The following is a 22,911-nucleotide window of genomic DNA, read 5'->3' as shown; positions in this document are numbered from 1 at the left end:
TGTGTGAATTTAAGTATGCTCTCTCTAATTCTCTCCTTCTCTCTTTCTTTCTCTCTCTCGGAGGACCTGAGCCCTAGAACCATGCGTCAGGACTACCGGGCATGATGACTCCTTGCTGTCCCCAGTCCACCTGGCCTTGCTGCTGTTCCAGTTTCAACTGTTCTGCCTGCGGCTATGGAACCCTGACCTGTCCACCGGACGTGCTACCTGTCCCAGACCTGCTGTTTTCAACTCTCTAGAGACCGCAGGAGCGGTAGAGATACTCTTAATGATCGGCTATGAAAAGCCAACTGACATTTACTCCTGAGGTGCTGACTTGCTACACCCTCGATAACTACTGTGATTATTATTATTTGACCATGCTGGTCATTTATGAACATTTGAACATCTTGGCCATGTTCTGTTATAATCTCCACCCGGCACAGCCAGAAGAGGACTGGCCACCCCTCATAGCCTGGTTCCTCTCTAGGTTTCTTCCTAGGTTTTGGCCTTTCTAGGGAGTTTTTCCTAGCCACCGTGCTTCTACACCTGCATTGCTTGCTGTTTGGGGTTTTAGGCTGGGTTTCTGTAGAGCACTTCGAGATATTAGCTGATGTACGAAGGGCTATATAAAATAAACTTGATTTGATTTAATATTTCAGTTGTATTTTTTTTTTTTTGATTTGCAAAAATTTCTAAAATCATGTAGATTGATGAAGGCAAACAACTATTTAATACATTTTAGAATAAGGCTGTAACATAACACAATTTGGAAAAAGTCAAAGGGTCTGAATATTTTCCAAATGCACTGTATCTGTGACCAACATATGCATATCTGTATTCTCAGTCATGTAACCCATAGATTAAGGCCTAATGAATTCATTTCTATTGAATAACTTCCAACTGAACTGTAACTGTAATTGTTGCATTTATATTTTTGTTCGGTACAATTACAGACAAGTTGACTAGAAAATAGTCTGCCAAAAAATCGGAAATTATAAGCAAAAACATATCTAAATCAAGCTACCAAAAAAATCGTTCCGCTGTCTCTGACTGTAGCCTACAGTGCAATTTCGATTTTCAGTCTCATAGGCCTAGTCGGGCGGTTGCAGGTGAGCAAACAGCTGACCCGAGCACCACTAGCAAAGACATTACAGTAGGAAGATAGACTAAAACTGCTTCTCCAATAGACATCCCCTGATCACACTTGTCGGAGAGTTAATGGCGACGTTGGCTTGCTAAATTCATGCGTACAAACACGTCATTGGGTCTAACGATCGTCTCGCGCCAAACTGCGCATGTGCAAACCGTGTAATCAAAGGCTCTCCTTCGATATAAAGTTGTTTTTGACGAAACTGAAAACGTATCAGTTTGTTGTTCTCACGTGGTTGGAGTAATAACAAGTTCATATACTTAAAACATTGGCTTGGATCTAGGTTATGCTTTTATTTGAGAAAATTAATAACTAAAGAAGATGTGTTCACTTCTCAAACCCCCGGGCTGGTCTGTTTCGCAAGTGTTCTCGGAAGTCTCGCGAGGTTGTGCCTCTGGGTTTAGAAACTGTGCTACTCGTCTGCGAGCATGCGTATTGACGATTTGTAGTGGGAAGAGCCATTCTGTCAACAACAGGGCAGCCACGGTCAGGTCGAATCTGAGCTCTGTGCAGAGAGGCCATACCATATGGGCTCAAAAACGGCTTTCCAAATGTAAAGAAAATGCTAATAACGTTGTGCTACGTCTACCTTTGGGTGCGCTTTCAAAAGTGCTACACAGTGGTAATTCGGAGCACCCTGCACAGATTGTGCGGGGGGAGCAAAACCAATGCAAGTAACGTTAGCTTTACATTCTGTGCCTTGAATCCACTGGGGAAGCCTCAACTTCAGAAAGGACAACCAACCTGCCTGCAAAGTGTCAATAAGCAGCTCAGTCCACCTCTGCCTGAGGAGGACGTTTTTCTCAAGTTGGGCGACAAGGCTATTTACATAACCGAACCTCAGGTGACACGTTTGTTTGATATAGCTAGCTAGCTAGTATGTTAGCTACCATCCGAGGCCTTGACTTGTCAAAAAACATAAGCTACTCCGCTATCAATGAATGGGCAAGATCAGCTTGCCAGCTAAATGACAGGCGTGAAGGTACGCATTCTGCTGCTCGGGTCCATTCAGAGCACGAAAATGTGAAATAGGCCTCCGTTATTAGCTATCAGTTTGTGCATGCTCTGAGGTAAATAGCTAATCCGTCAAAATCCAGTCAATTCTGATGTGAATTTGTCAGATTTTTGGTGCACATAAACTTACATGATATGTTAGTCATTTTACATAGTTTCGTATATGTGATAGTCTTACTAATGTCTAATGATCATACTAACTTTCTAAAACATGCTTTAATATCTATCCATACCATCAGTGTCCATACTGTAGATCAGTGTATATGTTGTCTGTATTATTGTTCCTAGGCATGTGAGGACCTCAGCAAGTGGACTCTTTTGTGGGGGTCCTCTCTGAGTTGTGGCCCACGGATAGAGAACATTTCTTTCATCATAGAGGCTACATCAGGACAAAGAGTGGGCAGCCAGGCTCACCACACTACAGAAAATAAAAAAGTATGGATCACAAGTATATTTATCGAGAAGCAAAGAAACTGTCAGTTTTTGTAGACTGTCAAGCATATACAGTGGCTTGCAAAAGTATTCACCCACTTGGCATTTTTCCTATTTAGTTGCCTTACAACCAGGAATAAAAAAAATATTTTTGGGGGGGGTTTCTCATTTGATTTGCACAACATGCCTACAACTTTGAAGATGCAAAATATTTTGTGAAATAAGACAAAGAAAAACAGAACTTGAGCACGCGTAGCTACCCCCCCCCCCCCACAAAAAAAGTCAATACTTTGTACAGCCACCTTTTGCAGAAATTACAGCTGCAAGCATCTTGGGGTATGTCTCAATAAGCTTGGCACATCTAGCCACAGGGATTTTTGCCCATTCATCAAGGCAAAACTGCTCCAGCTCCTTCAAGTTGGATGGGTTCACTGGTGTACAGCAATCTTTAAGTCATACCACAGTTTCTCAATTGGATTGAGGTCTGGGCTTTGACTAGGCCATTCAAAGACATTTCAAGGTCTCCCCTTATACCACTCAAGTGTTGCTTTAGCAGTATGCTTAGGGTCATTGTCCTGCTGGAAGGTGAACCTCCGCCCCAGTCTCAAACCTCTGGAAGACTGAAACAGGTTTCCCTCAAGAATTTCTTTATATTTAGCACCATCCATCATTCCTTCAGTTCTGACCAGTTTCCCAGTCCCTGCTGATGGAAAAACATCCCCACAGCATGATGCTGCCACCACCATGCTTCACTCTGGGGATGGTGGTGTTGGGTTTGCGCCATAGTGTCATCTGACCAGAGTACCTTCTTCCATATGTTTGGGGAGTCTCCCACATGCCTTTTGGCAAACACCGAAAGGGTTTGCTTATTGTTTTCTTTAAGGAATGGCTTTTTCTGGCCACTCTTCCATAAAGCCCAGCTCTGTGGAGTGTACGGCTTAAAGTGGTCGTTTGGACAGATACTCCAATCTCCGCTGTGGAGCTTTGCAGCTCCTTCAGGGTCGTCTTTGGTCTCTTTGTTGCCTCTGATTAATGCCATCCTTGCCTTGTCTGTGAGTTTTGTTGGGCGGCCCTCTCTTGGCAGGTTTGTTGGGGTGCCATTTTCTTTCCGTTTTTTTAATAACGGATTTAATGGTGCTCCATGGGATGTTCAAAGTCTTGGATATTTTTTTATTTTTATAACCCAACCCTGATCTGTACTTCCCCACAACTTTGTCCCTGACCTGTTTGGAGAGCTCCTTGGTCTTCATGGTGTTGCAGACTCTGGGGCCTTTCAGAACAGGTGTATATCTACTCAGATCATGTGACAGATCATGTGACACTTAGATTGCACACAGATGGACTTATTTAACTAATTATGTGACTTCTGAAGTTCATTTGTTGCACCAGATCTTATTTAGGGGCTTCATAGCAAAGGGTGTGAATACATATGCACACACCACTTTTCCGTTTGTTATTTTTTGAAACAATTTCACTTCACCAATTTGGACTATTTTGTTTATGTTCATTACATAAAATCAATTTAAATTACAGGTTGTAATGCAACAAAATAGGAAAAACGCCAAGGGGGATGAATACTTTTGCAAGGCACTGTATGTGACAAAACTAACACTGAACAAAAATATAAATGCAACAAGTAAAAATGTAATGGGTGGGGATAGGTCACAGATACCTTTTAAAGGTAGTGGCGTGGATCAGAAAGCCAGTCAGTATCTGGTGTGACCACCATTTGTTTCCCCTCATGCAGTGTGAAACATCTCTTTGGCATATAGTTGATCAGGCTGTAGATTGTGGCCTGTGAAATGTTGTACCACTCCTCTTCAACGTCTGTGCAAAGTTTCTGGATATTGGCCTGGAACTGGAACACACTCGTACACGTCGATCCAAAGCATCCCAGACATGCTCAATGGGTGACATGTCTGGTGAGTATGCAGGCCATGGAAGAACTAAGACATTTTCAGCTTCCAGGAATTATGTACAGATCTTTGCGACATGGGGCCGTGCATTATCATGCTGAAACATGAGGTGATGGCGGCGGATGAATGGCATGACAATAGGCCTCAGGATCTCATCATGGTATCTCTGTGCATTCAAATTGCCATCGATAAAATGGGGCACTCTGTTCACAACGTTGACATCAGCAAGCGCTCGCCCACACGACTCCATACACGCTATCTGCCATCTGCCCGGTACAGTTGAAACTGTGATTCATCCGTGAAGAGCACACTTCTATGCCAGTGGCCATCGAAGGTGAGCGTTTTCCCACTGAAGTCAGTGACAACGCTGAACTGCAGTCATGTCAAGACCCTGGTGTGGATGACCAGCACACAGATGAGTTTCCCTGAGACGGTTTCTGACCGTTTGTGCAGAAATTCTTCGGTTGTGCTTATGGAACATTTCTGGGATCTTTAATTTCATGAAACATGAGACCAACACTTTACATGTTGCATTTATGTTTTTGTTCACTGTAGCAAGTGAGGAATGTGCAGTCTAATGTTTTTCTGCTCGTTTCATAGCAAAGTTTGTAAATAATAGATGCAAATGATATACTTCTGCCAGGTAAGCCTACTTTGCAGTTAACATTTTAATTGAGAAAGTTTTGGGGAAAGTATTTCTGTCAACCCACAAGACGGTTATCACATCAACTTGGCTACACATAGAGTGATAGACAAAAGCGTGCACCACACAGACAGACGGGCAATATTGCTGGAAATTAATTGGCAGATATTGTGTTAGGTTTGGCTTTTTAAGCCAGTGGTGCTTAACCAGGTGTGGTGGGATAATGTCACTGTTGCGTTGATTAGATAGTAGCTTGTTGGTGTTGGATGCTTGTGAGATTTGTTTATGACAGTTTGCGGTGGAACACGTGAAAATTGCACATACTTTCAGAATTGTTTGGTGAGCTACTCATAGGTGGGCTGTGAGCTACTGTTAGCTTGCGATCGACTGGTTGGAGACCCCTGCACTAGTTACTGTTGCCTAGGGTCGGGTTTTTGAGACTATGCTTGTATAGTTCGGGGGGGGAATGCTCTCTTTTGCTGACTGGACAGAGGATTTGAACCTTAGACAGGGCACTTTCTTTCCTTCTGAGTGTTTACTTCCGCTCCATTGTTCCTCACGTCTGGGTGGGACTGCACTGGACAGTGAAACCCCACTCTGTTCGATTGGGCTGTTTTCCTTCAAAAGACTCAAGGGAAGACAGAGCCTCTGGCCTTTTGGAAGTCATGTTTTAAAAAGCAGGTCTTTAATATGGAGGGTCAACTGACACTTGAGATGCCATGTTAAGATCCTGGAGCCAAAGTGTTTTGGTTGGAGAGGAAATCCTTAATTCCCCTTCAGCCATTTAAAGGTCCCTTTAAACACACAAATTGTTATTTTACTCAGGCATCAGGTAGATTTTGCTTAGTTACTCAAAAGTGGTAAAGCAGTGCAGTATCTATGTTCTGTTGATTGTTGAACTAATCCCGATCCCAACTAATCTAGAAAACTAAGTCTGATATGATCCTCTTTTCCTTCCACCGTCCACTAACGGTTAAATCCTACTGACCTGTGTACTATGCTGTGTTGTCTAGGTGCTGAAGTGGTCAGACTACTGTCTCCCTCTGGCCTGTAGCCCAGTGCAGCCGTTCAGGGCCGTGGCTCAGGCCAGCGTTGACAACTTCAGCCGCCTTGGGGTGGCGTTTATGGAAGATCGCCTTCAGCTGGACAATGGACTAGTGCCTTCAAAGATAGTCTGTGAGTGTCGTTATTGCAAAAATGTCAATGGTTTCTCATCTCGTGTGTGTATATACAGTTTTATACCTATCCTCAACTTTATTGTAAACCTAGGATATTTAAAATATAAATGTTAGTATTTTTAAGGTTATTTTTAAAAGAGGCAATTTTTTTCCTAACTGCAGATAAGTTTCAGTTCTTGGCGAATGCCATCTCAGAACTTCACTTAGCTAGGCTATATCCAAAAACATGATACAAATCAGTTTTCCAAGTCTATTGTGACATTTTTTCACATTGCTTAAAACTGAGAGAGGGACACATTTTGCAATTCAAATATTGCCCTTTGTACTCATTTCCCCAGCTGTCCTGCTCCGAGAATCTGCGTTCAAAGAACTTCTGGAGAAGGGAAAGTCGGAAAAGCACATCACTTCCCTCTCCCTCAAAAAACAGACTGAGATCATCCTCTCTGAGCCTTCTCCCTGCGAGTGGGAGGTACTCTCAGTGAGAGGCGACCTCCAGCTAACACAAAATAGGAAGTGCAGCCTGCTCCAACCGCCAGAGATCCAGAGGGCTTTAGTGGAAAGACGAGGCTCCGAGCCCCTACGAGGAGCCAGCCCTGGGGTGGACAGCGGGGACAACTCACTTGGCATCAACCACCAGCACATGGAGGGCCACGGCCGCCACCTCCACCTCTCCAGCTGCCACGAGTGCCTGGAGCTGGAGAACAGCACCATCCTCTCCGTCAAGTACGCCTCGGTCGACAACATCCCTGACCTTCCCGATGACTACGCCACATGCACGGACAGCGGGGACGAGACTCTGGACGAGTTTGAGGAGGATGAGGCAGAGAGCTTTGTTGGTCAAAGCCGGCGGGTCAACGTTACCGGGAAGCCCCCCAACGTGCTGGTGTTCACGGGTGGCTGCCAGGAGAGGTTCCAGAGGATGCGTTCGCTGCTGGGCGAGTGCATCGACATGGACAGCTACACGGTGTACCCCCTGAGGCCCCAGCAAGCCCTCAGTGAACCCTGGCTGGAGAGTGCCACCCTGCTAGTGCTGGCCTCAGACGAACCCCTTACCCCCCAGCTCCAGGCCCGTTTCCTTGCATACCTGGAGCAGGGTGGCAGGGTCCTGGGGCTCTCCTCCACCCTCTGCCCCACGGGGCTGGCCCTGGTGCCCAGGAAGAGCAGGAGGAGCCAGATCTGCAGGCTAAGCTTCACCAAGGCTGATACCACAGAGCTGGATCTGAGCGTGCTTGCCAGCGGGAGTGTGTTTGTCAGGGAGCTGCAGAGTGGTGGGGACCCTGGAGAGACAGAAGTCTGGGGGGAGCTGAAGTGGGACGGAGATGGTGGAGACAAGGACATGGTCATCGTCAGGGTGACGCGTGGAGAGGACCGAGGGGAGGCTGTGCTGTGTCAGGTTTGCACTCCACTGTCTCGATCAGTCAAAGATTCATTTCACATGTAAAGCACTAGATTTGTAAATACAATGCTCAATAAATGGAAAGTATTGCTGCTGTTCATGTTAACTAACTTATTTAGCAATTAATATACCATATTAATTCATTTAGATGAATGTGCATTTTACAACCACTTAACCTTTCAGCTGACCTTTGCCCTCTCACCACTGACCTCAGGTGCACCTGGAGACGGCCCCCAACTCTGAAGATATTGTGTCGTCTCAGGGTTTTGACGAGCTGAAGATGAGCAATGCGTGTCGCTACGAGGTCCTGACGGAGATCATTACCTCCCTGGGCCTGAGCTGTGAGCAGAGTCAGGCCCCGCCCGCCAGCCCTGTCTACCTCCTCGCCACCTCTGAGGTACGTACCTGACTCCTCCCCTGCTACCTATCCGTTAACGCTAAAGCCTCTCCCAGCCAGAGCCGTGTTCAGTATGCACAAGGTTTTTGGAATGTGCAGATATTTATTCAGAAATATATTGTGTAGAACAGACATGCTTCTGACAGAGTTAAGGAGTCCTGACTGCTCTATTCATGGTATTTCTATCTGCATCGGTCAGTGTGTTGCATATAGTGTATGTACCTGACTAAACGTGACCTAGGCTTCCCCACCCTACATTTGATCAGTAACAAATTCTATATTTCTACATTGGCCTGTGGTGTGAACATGGCTGGCTAGCCTGCCCCACAATATCCAGACAACTGGGGATGGAAACCTTCAACTCTCTTGTCTGTTATTAGAGTTCTCACATTACTCCTGTCCTCAAGTTGGATAAAAAAAAACTCCTACTGCTTTAACAATGTTAGCTCATCAGTCTCTCAACTAGATATGCCGTGAGGCTGACTGCTGATCAAAGGTCTGTTCTAGCTCTACTGTTTGTGTTCTTGTGGAGCCCTGCCCTCACTTATTTTGACTGGCCCTCTGGACACATAAACCTGCTCTAAGCCTGTTGCCTATAATGGACATGCATTTGCATGTATTAAGAATCAAAATGGTTTCCACATGTTCAGGCCCGTCTGGGGCGTGTCTGGACTAGGGCTGCCACAATAAACATTTACCCAGGCAATTATGGTCTGGTGGGGGGGGGAATTGTGTGAGGCCTGACTTGGACGTAAGAGTCTCTCTCTCACACACACACACACACACACACACACACACACACACACACACACACACACACACACACACACACACACACACACACACCCTATTGCTCAGTGCACATTGCAGTTTCTCTATGTGATGTCAGTGGTGACAGTTCAAAAAGTGCCACCAGTCTGTGTGCACCCAGTCGCTTACTAGCAGGCTGAGGCTATTAATGCTATTACTCCCAGTCAACGTGCTGCCTGGCAGGCTGAGGCTATTACTCCCAGTCAACTTGCTGCCTGGCAGGCTGAGGCTATTACTCCCAGTCAACTTGCTGCCTGGCAGGCTGAGGCTATTACTCCCAGTCAACTTGCTGCCTGACAGGCTGAGGCTATTACTCCCAGTCAACTTGCTGCCTGGCAGGCTGAGGCTATTACTCCCAGTCAACTTGCTGCCTGGCAGGCTGAGGCTATTACTCCCAGTCAACTTGCTGCCTGGCAGGCTGAGGCTATTACTCCCAGTCAACTTGCTGCCTGGCAGGCTGAGGCTATTACTCCCAGTCAACTTGCTGCCTGACAGGCTGAGGCTATTACTCCCAGTCAACTTGCTGCCTGGCAGGCTGAGGCTATTACACCCAGTCAACTTGCTGCCTGGCAGGCTGAGGCTATTACTCCCAGTCAACTTGCTGCCTGGCAGGCTGAGGCTATTACTCCCAGTCAACTTGCTGCCTGGCAGGCTGAGGCTATTACACCCAGTCAACTTGCTGCCTGGCAGACTGAGGCTATTACTCCCAGTCAACTTGCTGCCTGGCAGACTGAGGCTATTACTCCCAGTCAACTTGCTGCCTGGCAGACTGAGGCTATTATTATTCCCAGTCAACTTGCTGCCTGGCAGGCTGAGGCTATTACTCCCAGTCAACTTGCTGCCTGGCAGGCTGAGGCTATTACTCCCAGTCAACTTGCTGCCTGGCAGGCTGAAGCTATAAATCCCAGTCAACTTGCTGCCTGGCAGGCTGAGGCTATTACTCCATTGTGTTTGAGGATGAGGCCCCTGACTTTTTCATTGACATTCGAAAAGGCCCGCCGGCAAAGTGCTGTGCTCTGCTGTGGTATGTGGGGAATTAGCTCTGGGAGTTAATCAGTGTTTGAGATGGATCACTGACTATTTACTCACCCACTTCAGAGGCATCTCAGAGGGTTATGCCAGGCTCTCGCCACTGATTGGCCTAACAGGCCTCTGAGAGCAGGAAGTGAAACGCCTCAGGACCACACACCAAGAGGCCAGGGTTCCGGTCTAGAAGCATGGTTTCGACTGCAACTACAGTCTTGCTTCGGTACTGCAGTTTAACTGACGCCTGGCCAAGAAAGACAATTTCCATAGACGGCCACATAGAGAAGTCAGATTAGAAAATTCCTAATAAGACACTTTAGTCATCACCTTTGTGCACAAAACATCCATTGAATTATTCAAATTATTGTTGCTGAGGCCGATTATTTTATTTTCTCTATCGCTCACAGCCGAAGATATTAACATTACGTTGGAAACTACGGTCGGAAGTCTTGGATGCTCTCCATTTCTATATACCTCCTTGCCACAAGGGGCTTCAGCCTTAGCAGTTATGTGTAATCTAGATAAACCCACAAGGGCTACAGAGTCTAGAGTAGGTCTGTCAGATAGGGAGAAGTGCTGAAATGCAGCACTTGAGTTGGGAAAAGATTGTGAAAATGTCATTATTTCAGCCTGGGTCTTAAGACTGCAGCCCAGGTGTTATGTTACTCTAGTCTGTTGTACCCTCTTGGCAGGGGATACAAATGACAGCAGAAGTTTTCCTATGCACCTGTGGTGAAATAACTCTCCACTAGATGGCAGAAAATCTCTATTTTGCTCCTTATGAGTACTACAACTCCATCTCTCTGGTATTTCATAGTGTTTGTTGTGGTGATTCGTCTTAGCAAAAAACAAATAATTCAGTCACTTTGATTAACTTTCTTGAGTATTCTTTATCAAAGTGTGCACTTACTGATAAATAAATCAAAGAACGTATTACCCCAGTACAGTTGTACCTCAAAATAAAATTCACTTTGCCCACGATTTGTGAGCCCCAAAACCAATGCATTATCTCATAATGCCAAATAAAGACATCAATGTACCCTGGACAGGAGAGATGTCACACACCCGTTGCCCTCCGCTTGGCAAATCTTATGGGCCCACTTGAACGACTCTGACAAGTTAAGTTATTTATTTATCCATACACTTGGCCCTAGTTGGCCTCCCTCTGCCCGACAATGCAAAAGTGTTTCCGAAAAGGCCTAAAATGTAGTTTAATTATGACTGTTTGGACTGGGCTGTGACTTCTTCACCCCACTGCCCCAGCAACTTTGTTAAAACATACACCAGGATGATGAAAGCGAGGGCATGCAGGATCGCTTCCAGATTGTTCTTGGAAAATGGAAGGTGCTTTGAGGAATTGGAGGGGATTAGATAGTGTACCACAGAAATAGAATGAACTCTATAGAGTGTATTCTGTGCACCTTGGCTAGAGCGGATGGACTGTGTGCATCTGGCAATGCAACCTCTGGAATTTGTAGTGGAGGCCCTGGTGTTATTGTTATTACCCAGGTTCCTTTGCTCTAGCCCGTCACATGGCATGGGCTTGCTCAGAGGAACTCTGTGCTCAGACAGATTGATCAAGGGAGCGTTTATTTCCCTTTTCCCCTCTACTGCTCACTTCTTCTCTCCCTATCTCCTTACTCTCTCATCCCTCTCTGATTTCCCTGCTATTCTTTCTCTAATCTGACAAACCAATTATCAAAATCAAATTGTATTGGTCACGTATTTAGCAGATGTTATTGTGGGTGTAGCGAAATGCTTGTGTTCCTAGCTCCAACAGTACCGTAGTATCTAACAATTCACAATAATACACACAAATCTAAAATAATCGAATTAAGAAATATTTACATATTAGCTCAAGCAATGTAGTAGCATTGAATAGAATAGCATTGAAGCATTGAATAGAATACAGTATATACATATGAGATGAGTTAAGCAGTATGTAAACATTATTAAAATATTATTAAAGTGACTAGTGTTCCATTATTGAAGTGGCCAGTGATTCCAAGTCTATGTATATAGGGCAGCAGCCTCTAAGGTGCAGGGTTACGTAACCGGGTGGAAGCCGGCTAGTGATGGCTATTTAACAGTCTGATGGCCTTGAGATAGAAGCTGTTTTTCAGGGGCAGACCACACCACCTTCCCAGAGCCCAGCGGTTGCGGGCGGTGCAGTTGCCGTACCAGGTGGTGATACAGCCCGACAGGATGCTCTCAGTTGTGCATCTGTAAGAGTTTGAGTGTTTTAGGGGCCAAGACAAATTTCTTAAGCCTCCTGAGGTTGAAGAGATGCTGTTGCACCTATATCACCACACTGTCTGTCTGGGTGGACCATTTCAGATTGTCAGTGATGTGTAGGCCGAGGAACTTGAAGCTTTCCACCTCCACTGCAGTCCTGTAGATGTGGATAGGGGCGTGCTCCCTCTGCTGTTTCCTGAAGTCAACGATCAGCTCCTTTGTTTTGTTGACGTTGAGTGAGAGGTTATTTTTCTGGCACCACTCTCCCAGGGCCCTCACCTCCTCCCTGTACTGGGCTATAGTCAATGAACAGCATTCTTACATAGGTATTCCTCTTGTCCAGATGGGATAGGGCAGTGTAATGGTGATTGCATCGTCTGTGGATCTATTGGGGTGGTAAGCAAATTGAAGTGGGTCTAGCGTGTCAGGTAAGGTAGAGGTGATATGATCCTTAACTAGAAGTGAGTGCTATGGGGCGACAGCCATTTAGTTCAGTTACCTTTGCTTTGTTGTGTACAGTAACAATGGTGGACATCTTGCAGCAAGTGGGGACAGCAGACTGGGATAGGGAGACATTGAATATCTCCGTAAACACTGCAGCCAGCTGGTCTGTGCATTCTCTGAAGAAGCGGCTAGGGATGATGTCTGGGCCGGCAGCCTTGCGAGGGTTAACACGCTTAAATGTCTCAACTCACGTCGGCCACGGAGAAGGAGAACCCACAGTCCTTGGTAGCGGTCCGTATCTGTGTCACTGTGTTATCCTCAAAGCGGGAGGTGTTTAGCTTGTCCAGAAGCAAGACGTCGGTGTCTGTGACGTGGCTGGTTTTCCCTTTATAGTCCGTGATTGTCTGTAGACCCTGCAACATGCGTCTCGTGTCTGAGCTGTTGAATTGCAACTCCACTTTGTCTCTGTACTGATGTTTTGCCTGTTTGATTGCCTTACGGAGGGAATAAGTACACTGTTTGTATTCGGCCATATTCCCAGTCACCTTGTCATGGTAAAATGCAGTGGTTCGCACTTTTAGTTTTGTGCGAATGCTGCCATCTATCAACGGTTTCTGGTTTGGGTAGGTTTTAATAGTCACAGTGGGTACAACATCTTCTATACACTTCCTGATGAACTCAGTCAGAGTATCCGTTTATTTGTCGATGTTATTCTCAGAGGCTACCCGGAACATATCCCAGTCCGCGTGATCAAAACAATCTTGAAACATGGATTCCGATTGGTCAGACCAGCATTGAATAGACCTTAGAACGGGTACTTCCTGTTTCTGCTTATAGGAAGGGAGGAGCAAAATGGAGTTGTGCGCCCACATTGTTTTTCTTTGTCTTAAATACTATTTAGATGTTTTCAGTTCGTACTAGTCAGGTTATGCTAGTTTTTAAGATACAACAGCAGACACACTGGCAGTGCTTTCAATAGAGAAACCTGCTGAGCTCCCTGCTCCTTATCCCTGTAAGCCCAGAGATGTCAGACTTGTTAAGTGGCCCAACCAGTCTCCAGTGACCGCCCTCTCCTTTGTGATTGGCACAAAGCAGATAATTGAGGCATGCAGATCAGCGACCCTAATTGATTAACCATCACTGTATTTGCTAAATATGGATTTGGGCTAATTAGGCCGTCATCCTTGTCCTCTCTCGTTGCCAAGGGGGTGCTAAACACATACATTTACGTAGCAGATGGTGCCTTGAGAGGTTAAAAAAATGACCTAATTTGAGGAGATGAAAGGAGCACCACGTATCCTCTTTACTAAACTGAGTATCTTCTGTGGGTGTGGGGTGGCAGAAATGACTATTAATCCACTCACTCAAAATTCTAGTAACTTTCCCCACATTGGAGGATTAGCTGTACATTTTCACTTCCCCTAGTTATTATATTATGAGGAAATATAAATACATTTACATTACATTTACATTTAAGTCATTTAGCAGACGCTCTTATCCAGAGCGACTTACAAATTGGTGCATTCACCTTATGATATCCAGTGGAACAACCACTTTACAATAGTGCATCTAACTCTTTTAAGGGGGGGGGTTAGAAGGATTACTTTATCCTATCCTAGGTATTCCTTAAAGAGGTGGGGTTTCAGGTGTCTCCGGAAGGTGGTGATTGACTCCGCTGACCTGGCGTCGTGAGGGAGTTTGTTCCACCATTGGGGTGCCAGAGCAGCGAACAGTTTTGACTGGGCTGAGCGGGAACTGTACTTCCTCAGAGGTAGGGAGGCGAGCAGGCCAGAGGTGGATGAACGCAGTGCCCTTGTTTGGGTGTAGGGCCTGATCAGAGCCTGAAGGTACGGAGGTGCCGTTCCCCTCACAGCTCCGTAGGCAAGCACCATGGTCTTGTAGCGGATGCGAGCTTCAACTGGAAGCCAGTGGAGAGAGCGGAGGAGCGGGGTGACGTGAGAGAACTTGGGAAAGTTGAACACCAGACGGGCTGCGGCGTTCTGGATGAGTTGTAGGGGTTTAATGGCACAGGCAGGGAGCCCAGCCAACAGCGAGTTGCAGTAATCCAGACGGGAGATGACAAGTGCCTGGATTAGGACCTGCGCCGCTTCCTGCGTGAGGCAGGGTCGTACTCTGCGAATGTTGTAGAGCATGGACCTACAGGAACGGGTCACCGCCTTGATGTTAGTTGAGAACGACAGGGTGTTGTCCAGGATCACGCCAAGGTTCTTAGCACTCTGGGAGGAGGACACAATGGAGTTGTCAACCGTGATGGCGAGATCATGGAACGGGCAGTCCTTCCCCGGGAGGAAGAGCAGCTCCGTCTTGCCGAGGTTCAGCTTGAGGTGGTGATCCGTCATCCACACTGATATGTCTGCCAGACATGCAGAGATGCGATTCACCACCTGGTTATCAGAGGGGGGAAAGGAGAAGATGAATTGTGTGTCGTCTGCATAGCAATGATAGGAGAGACCATGTGAGGATATGACAGAGCCAAGTGACTTGGTGTATAGCGAGAATAGGAGAGGGCCTAGAACAGAGCCCTGGGGGACACCAGTGGTGAGAGCACGTGGTGCGGAGACAGATTCTCGCCACGCCACCTGGTAGGAGCGACCTGTCAGGTAGGACGCAATCCAAGCGTGGGCCGCGCCGGAGATGCCCAGCTCGGAGAGGGTGGAGAGGAGGATCTGATGGTTCACAGTATCAAAGGCAGCCGATAGGTCTAGAAGGATGAGAGCAGAGGAGAGAGAGTTAGCTTTAGCAGTGCGGAGCGCCTCCGTGACACAGAGAAGAGCAGTCTCAGTTGAATGACTAGTCTTGAAACCTGACTGATTTGGATCAAGAAGGTCATTCTGAGAGAGATAGCAGGAGAGCTGGCCAAGGACGGCACGTTCAAGAGTTTTGGAGAGAAAAGAAAGAAGGGATACTGGTCTGTAGTTGTTGACATCGGAGGGATCGAGTGTAGGTTTTTTCAGAAGGGGTGCAACTCTCGCTCTCTTGAAGACGGAAGGGACGTAGCCAGCGGTCAAGGATGAGTTGATGAGCGAGGTGAGGTAAGGGAGAAGGTCTCCGGAAATGGTCTGGAGAAGAGAGGAGGGGATAGGGTCAAGCGGGCAGGTTGTTGGGCGGCCGGCCGTCACAAGACGCGAGATTTCATCTGGAGAGAGAGGGGAGAAAGAGGTCAAAGCACAGGGTAGGGCAGTGTGAGCAGAACCAGCGGTGTCGTTTGACTTAGCAAACGAGGATCGGATGTCGTCGACCTTCTTTTCAAAATGGTTGACGAAGTCATCAGCAGAGAGGGAGGAGGGGGGAGGAGGATTCAGGAGGAGGATTCAGGAGGGAGGAGAAGGTGGCAAAGAGCTTCCTAGGGTTAGAGGCAGATGCTTGGAATTTAGAGTGGTAGAAATTGGCTTTAGCAGCAGAGACAGAAGAGGAGAATGTAGAGAGGAGGGAGTGAAAGGATGCCAGGTCCGCAGGGAGGCGAGTTTTCCTCCATTTCCGCTCGGCTGCCCGGAGCCCTGTTCTGTGAGCTCGCAATGAGTCGTCGAGCCACGGAGCAGGAGGGGAGGACCGCGCCGGCCTGGAGGATAGGGGACATAGAGAGTCAAAGGATGCAGAAAGGGAGGAGAGGAGGGTTGAGGAGGCAGAATCAGGAGATAGGTTGGAGAAGGTTTGAGCAGAGGGAAGAGATGATAGGATGGAAGAGGAGAGAGTAGCGGGGGAGAGAGAGCGAAGGTTGGGACGGCGCGATACCATCCGAGTAGGGGCAGTGTGGGAAGTGTTGGATGAGAGCGAGAGGGAAAAGGATACAAGGTAGTGGTCGGAGACTTGGAGGGGAGTTGCAATGAGATTAGTGGAAGAACAGCATCTAGTAAAGATGAGGTCAAGCGTATTGCCTGCCTTGTGAGTAGGGGGGGAAGGTGAGAGGGTGAGGTCAAAAGAGGAGAGGAGTGGAAAGAAGGAGGCAGAGAGGAATGAGTCAAAGGTAGACGTGGGGAGGTTAAAGTCACCCAGAACTGTGAGAGGTGAGCCATCCTCAGGAAAGGAACTTATCAGGGCGTCAAGCTCATTGATGAACTCTCCAAGGGAACCTGGAGGGCGATAAATGATAAGGATGTTAAGCTTGAAAGGGCTGGTAACTGTGACAGCATGGAATTCAAAGGAGGCGATAGACAGATGGGTCAGGGGAGAAAGAGAGAATGTCCACTTGGGAGAGATGAGGATCCCAGTGCCACCACCCCGCTGACCAGAAGCTCTCGGGGTGTGCGAGAACACGTGGGCAGACGAGGAGAGAGCAGTAGGAGTAGCAGTGTTATCAGTGGTAATCCATGTTTCCGTCAGTGCCAAGAAGTCGAGGGACTGGAGGGAAGCATAGGCTGAGATGAACTCTGCCTTGTTGGCCGCAGATCGGCAGTTCCAGAGGCTGCCTGAGACCTGGAACTCCACGTGGGTCGTGCGCGCTGGGACCACCAGGTTAGAGTAGCAGCGGCCACGCGGTGTGAAGCGTTTGTATGGTCTGTGCAGAGAGGAGAGAACAGGGATAGACAGACACATAGTTGACAGGCTACAGAAGAGGCTACGCTAATGCAAAGGAGATTGGAATGACAAGTGGACTACACGTATCGAATGTTCAGAAAGTTAAGCTTACGTTGCAAAAAATCTTATTGACTAAAATGATATAGTACTGCTGGCTGGTGAAATAGGCTAGCTAGCAGTGGCTGCGTTGTTGACTTTGTTTGAAAGTGTAGCTGGCTAGGTAACCTCTAACTGGCTAGGTAACCTCGACAATTACTCTAGACTACACAATTATCTTGGATACAAAGACGGCTATGTAGCCAGCTAAGATCAAACAAATCAAACTGTTGTACTGTAATGAAATGAAATGTAATACTACCTGTAATACTACCTGTGGAGCAAAGCGGAATGCAACTACTCGCTCCAAACCAAACCGGAAGTGCGTATCGTAGAGGGAGAGGCAATAGAAGTGTTGTTTCTTGTATTATTGTCTTTTGTGTCTTTAGAGGACTGCTTCACCTTAATGTCCCCTTTCCCTTTTCTTCTGTCCTTATTTTGTCCCACTTTGTCCCTTCTTTGTCCCTTCTTCTCTTCTGCCAACTAGACACTCCTTGTTAGCTAGCTAGCTTCTTTTAGGAATGTCCCTAGCAACTGCCTAGCAACAGGTAAACAACTTAGCTAGCTAAGAAAACGGTATAATTTTATGAAAAATTGTTACTTTTTCAAAAGCCTTTCTTCTTTGTTTGCTGCTTGTTTGGTCTCCTATTCAGTTTGCAGTTTTCTTTTGATTTTTTTTTCGATGTACTTTACTCTAAAAAAACATTTAAATTTCAATATTTGTAGTAATAAATGAAAATTTTCATTTAAATAAATGAAAAGTAAACTACAGAACACCACTAGAAATGTGCATGTATTCTTTTCATGTATTAGTAACATGGAAAAGAACATGGATACTTGAATAATACTTGATGTGATACTTAAACTATATTTAGCTGAAAATAAATAAGAATTAGTAAAATGTTTGAATGACCATAACATGATTAAATAGCAACATTATATACTTTAAATTGGTAGCTACCAGAGATGTGGACTTGAGTCACGTGACTTGGACTCAAATACCACCCGAGTTGCAAATTTTGCGACTTGACTTTCACTTGAGCATCAATGACTCAGGATTTAACTTGGACTGGAACTATCAAGAGACTTGAGACTTGGATTACCCCCTCCTAAAAGAGCAGCACCGTCTTCCGATCGTGTTAAATTCTGTTATTACACCGTGAACATACATTTCTGGCAGTTCCGTTGCTCAAAGCTTAGAATTGCAATGGGTTATATGGAAAATGACTGTTAAATTCTGTTCTGCCTCGCGCCGCTGTGCGAGGCAGAACAGGGGAAAAATAGAGCACTGTCCTATATTTTCAGCGCTTGTCGCTTGAAAATATGTGCTCTTAGCAAGAGTTTCCTTGAATGTTTATTCTGACCTCTCATTGTGCATGTAGTGGGCAGGGGGAAAACACTTGATTCTAATTGGAGATTTCAAAATGTCAGTCAAACTTTAGCTGTACTATTAACACTAGCTGTAAATCGTCATTTGGATGGCCTTTCTATTAGTAATGATTCAAAAACCATTTATTTAATCATCCGTTAAGTTTATTATGTAGGCCTATGTACTGTACAAGTATGCCTAGTGTAAGGTAAACAGATAATATAACCTGAATTAAAAAATTGCATTGAAATTAGTATAAAACACTTAACAGAGTTCTCACCAAAGAATGTGCCACTATGCCTGTCATTTTTTATATACACTTTAAAACGAATACAACCAACTTGAAACTGTGTATAAATGATAATGGACCTACTGAACATTCATGCAGTTTCTTGACTGTGTCCAGCTCGCTAATAGCCTGCTCACCCAAATGAAAGCTAGACAGTCAAGGCGCATCGACAGTTCCAAAAACGATGGATAGAGGAATATATATTTTTTAATTATACAAATTACAGCAAAGAAAATATAGGCAATTTTCAGTGTAGCCTTCCGGACCTCGTTGAAGACAGAATGCTGCCCCTGGGGCAAAATGAGTTTGACACCCCTGATGTAAAGAGACAATCAGCAGTTAAAACAAAGTTCTGCCCGTTCCTGTTACGGTAGAAAGCTGAGGGAAGAGGCTGGGGAAATGTAACCAAATTCATAGACAGCTATGGAAGCAAGGACTGACCATCCCTAATAACATGGTTAAAACAATCATTTTGATATTAGTCTATATAGTGTTTGTTTACATCTACTTTGTTTACAAACATTGGCGTAAAACAAGCTTATATTTGGGGTTCTGATGGGGTATGACAGTTTAACGAAGCTAATGAGGCATAAGTTCTATCCTTTAAGAATCAATGGGTACATATCATATACATCCAAAAATGGATGTAGCAACTGCAGATTGGCCTTTAAGGCTCTAGTCTAGATTGCAGGAAATGTCACTTACAGGTGCTCAAAAATCTCTAAGTCTCCCCCTGCCTTACCCATCAGCACCACCTTGTTAAACAATCCTGGGGAGAACCCTGACTTAACCATTGATTTGAAGACTCGAAACACAACACTTGTGACTTGACCTGAGCTCTGGGACTTAACTTGAGACTTGCCCATTATTACTTGGGACTTGACTCGAGACTCAAAGGTTAAGACTTGCGACTTGCTTAGGACTTGTTAAATTGTGACTTAGTTAGTACCGTCTCTGGTAGTTACTATAAAGAATGACCTTTTTTCTTTTTTAACCCGTGTCTGATAAAATTCATCAAAGCAACAGATTACTTTTAATTCAGACAATTCACTTTGCTGTTCTTGGCTGAGTACAAAGGATCTAGCCTGCGGCGAATGCAATGGAAGCATTCCCCGTCTGCGTAGCATCCGTATACAGCATCATATTAGATGAGGATCATGTCAAATCTCTCTGTGGAGAAGGGGCTTCTGCTGACTTCTTGAGCAACACGTTTTTAGTGTTACGCATTGATCTAAAACACGGAGGAGATGGTTTCTGGTGGGAGTCAAAGTGTCTGATCCTTTTGATGGATGAGAATTGACTGGAACAGAATGTTTCACTACTCTGGGAACCAGCGCCTTATTAAGCCATGTAATTGATTATCAACTGCCGTTGATTATCTTATTTAAGACTGGGCTTGGCTCTTTAACTCTATACTGTAAATATATATAATTGAAAAAGATGGCATCATAGTTGTCTGTTTTATACGTTTTAATGGAAGGATGGGAGACATTAGGATATGAAGAAAAATATATTTCATTGAAATGAGTGAAGTGAATGGTAATGAAATCACAGAGGATTTATTCAGTCTCTCATCACACCGGCCTTGTGTTCCTCTGTCCCCAGGAGCGCAGGGCCAGCTTCCTCAAGTGGCTGCACACCCAGTTGGACAAGGAAGGGCTGCTCAAGTGTTCCAAGGCATTCCTTAAAGTGGTCCCCAGCGCAGAGCTTCAGGCTGGGCCCCCCCTGCTGCCCAAGGGGACCCTGGCTCTGGTCACGGATGCCCCAGAGGCCCAGAGCTGGGAGCAGTTCAGCCTGCAGACCTACAGCCAGCACCTGGAGACCCGCGCGTTGGGACGCACCCTTCTCTACACTCAGGTCACCCCTACCACCATGGACCTACTAGAGGGGTAAGTTAACATTCCCTGCACCTGGCTCTGGGACAGGGAGGGAGTGGGGTAGTCTGTAAGTAAGGGCCAAATTCTTAACCTAAGAGTTAGTCCAAAGTTTCACAGAACTCTCCATTGACATCGATGCATGACTTAAGCAGAAGTTTGAGTTGGCTGCACTCATATTTCCAGTTAGCATCCGGGGTTTATCGGGTGTGGGTGGTTTCAGAGGAAGATGTTCAGTTTACAGTCATTGTTAAAGTAACATGGACACATACGATGACATACGCACTGTGATACCCTTGTCAGCGTAGCGCCACGAAGTGATTCCGGGTTTAGTAGTGCTGTCCTAAATGAAAGTGAAGTTGTCAGATACCAGTGCGGTGTGAGAGCGATAAAAAGAGAGCGAAAGCAAATTCGATTGAGAGTGAGTGGTTGGTCCACCAACCATGCTGTGGGTTGGGGGGGGGGCATTCCGCTGGGCTGGAACTAATTTAATGGCTGAGTGACCTTACTGCAGCAGAGGCAGGCTGTACCTAATACAGGTCTTTGTCTATATCCCCACATCTCATTGGGAACTTGCCAGTCAACAGGCGGATCCCAGGAACAGGTGGAAGCTATTAGAGCTGTCATGAAGTTTGAAAAATGGATTCTGGACCTGCGCGGAATTGATTGGAACTGACAGTGTTGTCATTAAGGTTGTAAGGTAACGAAAGAGGGAGGAAAGACAAGGACGCGTGAAAAAAACAGTTCTCCAGTTGTGAGTTTTGATTTCGCTCCCTCTGATTTTTTGGCGGTTTAATTTCCAGATGGTCCCGTTAGTCTTGATTAAGTGGGATTATTCTAGATGAAAGCCTCTTGTTGGAGTCCTTTTCTTTGTTTTAGCCTATATTCCCTCAAGCACATGTAGTTATTTTTTATTTAACCAGGCAAGTCAGTTAAGAACAAATTCTTATTTTACAAATACAGCCTACCCCGGCCAAACCCTCCCCTAGCCCGGATGACGCTCGGCCAATCTGTACAACATGCTTTTCTCAATTTGTTTGCTGGCCTGTTCTTAGCTTTGGGGTCTGTTTTTGTGCAGATGGTAGTGGAATACCGTACGACCGATCCACGGCAGTTTAGGAGCTACTCAAGTATAGCTTTTCAGTTTTCTTTGGAGGGCCACCAGTACAGTGGATTTAATAAGCGTTTCCTTTATTATAAACTATTTAATTCAAGAGGGACTATTTTTGATGCATGGAGAGAGAGTAAAGGACCCACAGTAAATGCAAAACCAATAACTGTTATTCGTCCAAAAAGCAGATTTTTGTTTTTCTGTTATAAGCCAAAGTAAGACAGGAAGTGAAAATAGGTTGAATAATTCATGGTTATAATTGAACTGGCATAAAACAACAATTAGCTGCACATTCCTATGTAAATACTTTTTTATGGTGGTGTAGTGCTCAGTGTTGGCAAGGAAATGTAAATTCAAATGAGTTGCCGCAGGCAAGAAATGTTCTGACCAATGTATTACTCAAGCAAAAAATAAATAAATGATGGAGTGTATTCGAATGTTTAGTTTGACTTATTTTACTTGAACTTATTGTTCAACAAAATTATGGCATTGTTGTATGCATATCTTTTAGCATACAGTAAAATGGCTAAAACAATTTTTTGCACCTCTTCCTCAACTGAAGTTTATTTAATCATAGGCTATCCATGTCACTTTCAATAGTGTGTATAATTTCCAGATAAACTGTACAATCCATTAGACATTTTTTGTACATTCTTAATCAATATTTTAGTTCACAAATAAATTAGTTAAAGCAGTGGGAAGGAAAATCCTGAGAATGTAATAACCTTATTAATATACTAAAGCTAATAATAATATACAAAGATATATATTTTATTTCACCTTTATTTAACCAGGTAGGCCAGTTGAGAACAAGTTCTCATTTACAACTGCGACCTGGCCAAGATGAAGTAAAGCAGTGCGACAAAAACAACAGCACAGAGTTACACATAAACAAACGTACAGTCAATAACACAAAATAAACGAAAAATAGAAAAATCTATGTACAGTGTGTGCAAATGTAGTAAATAGGCCATATAGGTGAAAATAATTACAATTTAGCACAATACTACTGT

The 22,911-nt window shown here is 45.3% G+C and overlaps 1 protein-coding gene across 4 annotated transcripts in view; it reads left to right on the top strand.

The window, feature by feature from the left end:
• The first annotated feature begins 1,486 nt into the window (after nt 1-1,486).
• Nucleotides 1,487-22,911, top strand: part of hlcs (holocarboxylase synthetase (biotin-(proprionyl-CoA-carboxylase (ATP-hydrolysing)) ligase)) — a 46,142-nt gene continuing 24,717 nt past the window's right edge. For 2 of the 4 annotated variants that reach the window (XR_011666344.1, XM_071327812.1), the window contains exons 1-6: nt 1,487-1,976; nt 2,435-2,581; nt 6,151-6,313; nt 6,654-7,708; nt 7,926-8,108; nt 20,519-20,802. Coding sequence is in view for 3 of the 4 variants with exons in the window: in XM_071327812.1 (XP_071183913.1) it covers nt 1,695-1,976; nt 2,435-2,581; nt 6,151-6,313; nt 6,654-7,708; nt 7,926-8,108; nt 20,519-20,802 (2,114 nt within the window). In the remaining variant the exon portion in view is untranslated. Of the gene's footprint in view, nt 1,977-2,001; nt 2,115-2,434; nt 2,582-6,150; nt 6,314-6,653; nt 7,709-7,925; nt 8,109-20,518; nt 20,803-22,911 lie in introns of those variants that run through there. The other 2 variants (XM_071327820.1, XM_071327818.1) reach the window with 2 other exon arrangements.

Source organism: Salvelinus alpinus, chromosome 1, assembly GCF_045679555.1.
Source record: "Salvelinus alpinus chromosome 1, SLU_Salpinus.1, whole genome shotgun sequence".
In the NCBI taxonomy this organism is placed as follows: Eukaryota; Metazoa; Chordata; class Actinopteri; order Salmoniformes; family Salmonidae; genus Salvelinus; species Salvelinus alpinus.
Note: the sequence above shows the minus strand (reverse complement) of the source record. Positions and strands in the feature narration are given on the sequence as shown.